The sequence below is a fragment of the Lepidochelys kempii genome, chromosome 24, assembly GCF_965140285.1.
Source record: "Lepidochelys kempii isolate rLepKem1 chromosome 24, rLepKem1.hap1, whole genome shotgun sequence".
NCBI lineage: Eukaryota > Metazoa > Chordata > Testudines > Cheloniidae > Lepidochelys > Lepidochelys kempii.
In genome coordinates this window covers 6,422,007-6,429,140 of record NC_136403.1, presented here as the reverse complement: position 1 = coordinate 6,429,140, position 7,134 = coordinate 6,422,007, and the positions used below count along the sequence as shown (strand labels likewise).

General features: G+C 55.8%; 1 protein-coding gene across 4 annotated transcripts in view; it reads left to right on the top strand.

The window, feature by feature from the left end:
- Positions 1–2,448: 2,448 nt before the first annotated feature.
- The window catches only part of OTUD7B (OTU deubiquitinase 7B), a 72,144-nt gene continuing 67,458 nt past the window's right edge, over positions 2,449–7,134 (top strand). For all 4 annotated transcript variants that reach the window (XM_073323619.2, XM_073323618.2, XM_073323617.2 and 1 more), the window contains exon 1: positions 2,449–2,605. In XM_073323619.2, coding sequence (XP_073179720.1) covers positions 2,590–2,605 — 16 coding nt within the window. In that variant the 5' untranslated portion in view covers positions 2,449–2,589. The remainder of the gene's footprint in view (positions 2,606–7,134) is intronic.

The following is a 7,134-nucleotide window of genomic DNA, read 5'->3' as shown; positions in this document are numbered from 1 at the left end:
GGGTCTGATCCTGCCAGGTGCTGAGTTCCTTCAAATCTTATTGACTTCAGTGAGACTGCTTGCCAGAGGAAGGATCTCAGGATGAGGCCATTAGTCCATATAATACAATATCACACTTAAGAGCAACTACATTCCCCCGGGCCTTGGATACTTTCACTAGCTTTGCAATGGGTTGGCCCTAAGGTCCTGCTCTTGCCCCCAATGAAATCCATAGCAAAAATCCCAGTGATTTCAAGAGGAGCAGGATTGGGCCACCGATCACTTTCCCTGCTCAATCCAGCCCCTCCCCTGCATTTTCACTGCTGCTGGTGCAAGAGCCTCCTGCCATATGGATCGTTCTCCCTGCACTGCGGTACGTCAGCACCGCAGTGACCATTACGCAGCCCTTACTCAGGGCTCATCCACGTGGTGAGTTAGTGTACAGCAAGCCAGGACCTCAATCTACAGCGCCCCACTTTGCTGCTCACGAACTCACCATGTGGACACTGCTACAGTGCAGTGAAAGTCCTGGAGTGATGGTAAGTGACCACACAGTGAGTTAGTGCACGGCCCTGTACATTCGCACCCTGGCTTGCGGCACACTAACTCACCACATAGCTGCTGTGGGCAGGGTTGCACTGAGGAACTTCTTCGTAGTGGGTGGGGGCTTCAGGATAGTGCTGTGTTGTTTGTGCACCAGACAGAGGCACCATCAAGTAACAAACTCTCAAGAGTAGCAATTGCCTGCTGTTACCTAGAAGATGCAACCAACATCAGGGCCCTGTTGTGGTAGGTGCCGCACAGTCACATAACAAGAGACATCCCTGCCACAAAGGGCTTGAAATCTAAATAGGCAAATGAAGTGTTATCCCCTTTTTACCGATGGGGAACTGAGAAATGAAGTGACTCCCCCGAAGTCACACAGAGAGATGCTCTTGGCAAAGTCAGAACCCAGATTTTCTGAGTTCCAGCCCAGCATTGTAACCACATGAGCATCCGGCTTCTCAATTACATTCTCAAATTCTCCCTTTGGGCTGAAATGTTCCATGCTTGATCTCAACCTAGAGGCAATATACTGGAGCAAAATCCACAGAGTAATTAATGAGTTAGTGAAACAGTGGAAATCATTTGGGGGGGGGGGAAGCGGGGTTAAATTTTAAAAAAAGATGTATTTGCTCAACTAAAATTGAAATATTCAGGTAACCCCTCCGCCTAGAATCTAGAGTCATGGGGCAAATGATCAGGTCTTTGCTGCACATGTGCTAGGATGTAAAATTCACTACCATTTTGCATCTGTCTGCGTCTTCCTCACAACTCCTAGACATCATTATTCCCATATCTTACGCAAAGAAAGACCCCTCACTTTGATTTGTTCATTTCTACTGTTTCAGTGAGTTTTTTTCCCCCAGAAATGCAGTCTCTATACAAACCCCAACCATTCAAAATTCATGAATCAGCTCCCCCCCACTATGAAATTGGCTTAAAAATAAGCATTACTGTTAAAATTATTTTTCAAATTAATACTTTTGGGTCTTTCCCTTTGCTTTGTGGTTTCTGAACTTTTAGGCGACAGTTGGGATCATATTTTCCAGCATTTCTCTAGAACCATAAAGGCAAAAAACTTACTGGTTTGTTTGTTTTTTTTATGAAAGCTGGGATTCTCACCCCAGAAGCTGGGGCTCTGAGAACACCAAAGATCATGAGACTTGTAACGAAATCTCAAATTAGCAACCTTGGAAATAAATACTTTTTGGCCTTGTCAGCTTGAGCGAGGGGGCTGATCTAACAAGCAGATTGTAAAGGACAGGAGAAGGGTTTCTGTCGGCGGGGGGGAGAGAACGGGGAGAGGGATACTCCTGGCAATTGCTGCACTAGGATGTTCTGGGGGGTGGGGGGGGTGTATTATACGGCAAGGCTTTTTGCACGCTCAGACTTTAAGGCCACAAGGGACCACCATGATCGGACAGTTTGCCCTCCTGTGCACGGCAGGCCAAAGAACCTTACCCACCCCCGCCTGCAATAGACCCCAGCCTCCGGCTGTGTTGCACTGAACAGCGTTGTCATGGGTGTTGTCTCGGGGATGCTGCAGGGAGGAGCTGCACGGGGGAGGGTTGCCATGAAGCCGGGTGCACGTTGGCACGTGGCGAGGGTGCAGGGTGACTGCACGGGGGGAAGCGCCGCACGAGGCGGTGCACGCGGGTGGGGGCTGCTGGCGGCGCCAGCTCTCGCGCGCCAGGGCAGCGGCTACCGGCGCCTCGCGCGCGGCCCCGCCTCGCCAAGGCCACGCCCTCCGGCCCCGCCCGTCTCCAGGGCCGCGCAGGCGCAGCTTGACAAGTGGCGGCGCCGCGCTGCGATTGGCCCCGGGCCGGAGGTGGGCGGGGCCCGAGTGTCCCGTGTCCCCGGGAAAGACGTCCGGGCGGAAACCCGGCGGGCGGAGGGTTGGGAGCGGCGCACACCCCTCCTCCCCTAGAGGAGAGCGAGCGAGCGGCGAGAAGAAGGAGGCGGCGGCGGCGGCGGCGGCGTAGCGAGAGGGTCCCGCAGCGGCCTTCGCCACGCACCCGCCCCCGGGCGGGGACCCCTCAGCGCCGGCCGGGGACCCTGAGCGCGGGGATGGAGCCGGCCAAGGGTAACTCCCCCCCCCCCCGAGTTCCCTGCCGAGCCCCCCTCAGTGGCCCCTCCGGGTCCCCCCCGCCGAGCCCCCCCTTCCCCATAGCGCCCCCCAATGCCGAGCCCCCCCTTCCCCATAGCGCCCCCCACTGCCGAGCCCCTCTCCGGGTCCCCCACTGCCGAGCCCCTCTCCGGGTCCCCCCCGCCGAGCCCCCCCTTCCCCATAGCGCCCCCCAATGCCGAGCCCCCCCTTCCCCATAGCGCCCCCCACTGCCGAGCCCCTCTCCGGGTCCCCCCCGCCGAGCCCCCCCCTTCCCCATAGCTCCCCCCACTGCCGAGCCCCTCTCCGGGTCCCCCCCGCCGAGCCCCCCCTTCCCCATAGCGCCCCCCACTGCCGAGCCCCTCTCCGGGTCCCCCCCGCCGAGCCCCCCTTCCCCATAGCGCCCCCCAATGCCGAACCCCCCTTCCCCATAGCGCCCCCCACTGCCGAGCCCCTCTCCGGGTCCCCCCCGCCGAGCCCCCCCTTCCCCATAGCGCCCCCCACTGCTGAGCCCCTCTCCGGGTCCCCCCCGCCGAGCCCCCCCTTCCCCATAGCGCCCCCCACTGCCGAGCCCCTCTCCGGGTCCCCCCCGCCGAGCCCCCCCTTCCCCATAGCGCCCCCCACTGCCGAGCCCCCCCTCCGGGTCCCCCCCGCCGAGCCCCCCCCTTCCCCATAGCTCCCCCCACTGCCGAGCCCCTCTCCGGGTCCCCCCCGCCGAGCCCCCCCTTCCCCATAGCGCCCCCCAATGCCGAGCCCCCCCCTCCGGGTCCCCCCGCCGAGCCCCCCCTTCCCCATAGCGCCCCCCACTGCCGAGCCCCCCCCTCCGGGTCCCCACTGCCGAGCCCCCCCCTCCGGGTCCCCCCGCCGAGCCCCCCCCTTCCCCATAGCGGTCCCCACTGCCGAGCCCCTCTCCGGGTCCCCCCCGCCGAGCCCCCCCTTCCCCATAGCGCCCCCCAATGCCGAGCCCCCCCTTCCCCATAGCGCCCCCCAATGCCGAGCCCCCCCTTCCCCATAGCGCCCCCACTGCCGAGCCCCCCCCTCCGGGTCCCCCCGCCGAGCCCCCCCTTCCCCATAGCGCTCCCCCACTGCCGAGGCCCCCCTCCGTGTCCCCACCGCCGAGCCCCTTCCTTCCCCATGGTGCCCCCCACTGCTGAGCCCCTCTCTGGGGCCCCCCTGCCGAGCCCCCTCCTTCCCCATAGCGCCCCCCAATGCCGAGCCCCCCGCCGAGCCCCCTGCTTCCCCATAGCGCCCCCAATGCCGAGCCCCCCTCCTAGCCCCCCCACCGAGCCCCCTCCTTCCCCATAGCGCCCCCCAATGCCGAGCCCCCCTCCTAGCCCCCCCGCCGAGCCCCCTCCTTCCCCATAGTGCCCCCCCACTGCTGAGCCCCCCCTCCGGGTCCCCCCGCTGAGCCCCCTTCTTCCCCATAGCGCCCCCCCACTGCTGAGCCCCCCCCTCCGGGTCCCCTGCCGAGCCTCTCTCAATGGTCTCTCCAGGTCCCCCCCGCTGAGCCTCCTCCTTCCCCATAACGCCCCACCCTCCGTGTCCCCCCTGCTGAGCCCACTCCTTCCCCATAGCACTCCCGCCGAGCCCCTCCCCCCTTGGGGTCCCCTGCCGAGCCTCCCCTCAATGGCCCCTCCAGGTCCCCCATGCTGAGCCCGCTCCTTCCCCATAGCACTACCCCCCTACCCACCCCAGCCGAGCCCCCTCTCCAGTCCCCACCCTTCTGGGTCCCCTGCCGAGCCCTGTCTCTCTCCGAGACTTATGCATAAGGCCCCCCAGACTTCCATCAGCCCCTCCCAGATCCCTGACTCAGCCCCTCCCTAGCTCCCCCGCTGGTTCTCATCCTTAGCTCTGCCCCCATGACCTCCTGCCTCGTCGTCTCCCCCCCCACCCCCTTTGCACAAGCCTCCAGCCTCAGCCCCTTCCAGGATTCCCTCCTCCTCCATCTTCCCCCTCATTCCAGGACCCCCAGCCCTGGCTCCCTGCTTCTCCATAGCACTCCCCCCCCTTATCTCTGTTCCCTTCCCCTGCAGCCTTATTCCCCGATAGCCCCCACCTCCGCCCCTGCCCCATCACGCCCAGCTGTATCCCATGGTGCCCACAAGCAGGCCAGCTGATTACGCAGCCCTAAGAAAGGTCCCTCGTCACCCTCACTCACTCTGCTCTAACTCTCCCTTTCCTCCTCGCATCTCTCCCCTCTCATTACAGCTTCCTCCCTCTTTCCTCTTTCCTCCTTCCTCCACTGCTTCAGTGCCAGGCAGGGACCAACTCTCCCTCCCCTCCGCCCCTATCTGGCTGATGATTTTCCCCTTCTCAAGTTTTATCTTTCTGTGTTCTCTCCTTGACTCTTATTATTTTTAAATACACTAAGGGTGACTTTGCTGGAAGAACAGCTGCAGGCAGTGTTTGTTTTGTGGACTCACTCTCTTCTGTGATAAGTAGTTAGGGACCCATGTGTCTGAAGCCTGGATGCAAGGTTTAATTTGTTTAATTGGTCTCACTAAACTTTCTCTCTTAGGCTAGTCAGCTCTGATAAATGAGGTTGAAGTTGGGTAACATCTTCCTTAGGCTACACTGGTCACAATGTCATTAGCTTTGAAACAGCTTTATCTTAAGTGCTGTTACTGTATCCTCAGAGGGTTGTTTTGTTTTTCTAATACAGTATCCTTTCAGTCTTGGTACGAAAGGGTGATGAGCTGCCCTCTTGTTTTGAGAGTGCTATACAAGTGCTAAGTTAATATTAGTATTTGGTGAAGCCCTGTGTGTGTGGAAATGCACACAAGATGTACAGCCTGGGACACACACCTGTTAACTTGAAGTTGCAATGCAAACAGAAACTTTAGGAGATGCTGATGACTAAGTAAAGCTGTTAGATTTCCTGTGTCTGTAATTAATAGGTTAACAGTGGATAGGGGTGAACATAATGGGGACTCCTAGCCCTGTGTGTCTACTACTCTTGTGTATTTTTAGACTGGCTACCCTCAGTGGCTCACAGCAGTTAAAGATGGAGAAGCTGTATTATACTATCAAATCCAGCCCTGTCTGCTGCACCTTACCATGCATCCACAGGGTTATAGGTGAATGATCATGCATTCACCTATATCTGCATCATTGGTTCTTCTCTTGAATTCAAAAGGAAAATTGGTGTTTACTCCTAGTGTTTACTCATATTATAAAGTGTCATTTACTTTCAGTCCTTTTTATCTCTTGATCTTTTCTAGTTCCAGTGTAGTGAAGAGTTAGTCAGACATGCCGTCAACTGAGGACTTTGCACTGCCCTGGCAGGGAGATGGACTTCATTCAAGTTTCTAACTCTTATGATACATCAGTAATTATTGGCACCCTCAGTATACTAAGCCTTTCACAAACAAAGATGCAGGTGAGGTTCCTGCCCTGAGAACTTTAATAATGACCCCAGGGATATGTTACCTATGTTAAGGCCAGAAGTAGAAAAGTATGCACTTGAACGTCTGTATTTTTCATAAAGATATATTAGATGACCTAGATAAACTGGGAGCAGACTTCTAGCAAACTTAATTAATGGGTTTCCTCCCAAATACTACCCAAGAGAACCTTTTAAAAAAAAATCAAATCTTCATGTTTGCACTCTGTAAAATATTTCTTAATTGGGGCATGCTCTGAAAGAGCCTAAGATTCTACTATAATATTTTGTCCTGCCAGAAATGCTAGTGCATGTGGTAATCCTAATGGAAGTCAATAGCTTCATAAACGTCTGTGTCTGAAGTCTTGCTGCTCAGCCAGTGATTTCTAACTTGAGCTTGACTAGGACCCTGGTCTTGCAAAGAGCTCTGCTTTGACAGACTCATAGTGAGGTCAGCGGGGCCCTGTGCAGGCAGAGGGGTCTACCTGTGCAAAACTTATTGCAGGATCAGGGCCAAAGTAGTTTAATAAAGAGCACTAAGGATCTGACCTTGAGTGGTGCTGAGCAATCTCAGTTCCCATGGTGGTCAGTGGAAATTGGGGCTTCTTAAGCACCTTGCAGATTTAGATTCTTGAACAGAATGATCAACTTTTATTTTCTGCAGGTGGCTGCCAAGTCAACCAAGATGTCATTTTGTTTTATGGCCCTATAGAAATTAAATATAAATATTTTTGCACAATTATATTAATAAGGAAAAGATCGAGAGGGGATAAAGTCACTATTAGAAGTCCAAGAGCGTTGTTCATTTCTCATTTGGTATTTGTCATGAATAATAAATACTACTTTTGAATTACAGTGGCACCCACAGGGCACGATGGTTCTCCATTGTGCTAGGCACCCATTGAACTTATAGATCCTGCCCCAAGGAGCTCATATCTAAGATAAAATGCAGGTGGGGGAATGAGGATAAGGGCAACAGTGAGAGGAAGTACTGCAGAACTTGCAGGTTTGAGGGTTGCTTTTTAATGATAAACAAGCGGGACAGTGATGTCACTGGTTCCTTCTGGCCACTTGCCTCATCATTAGGTTATTAAAATGTTTTCACTTGCAAGGGAGTAATAATTAA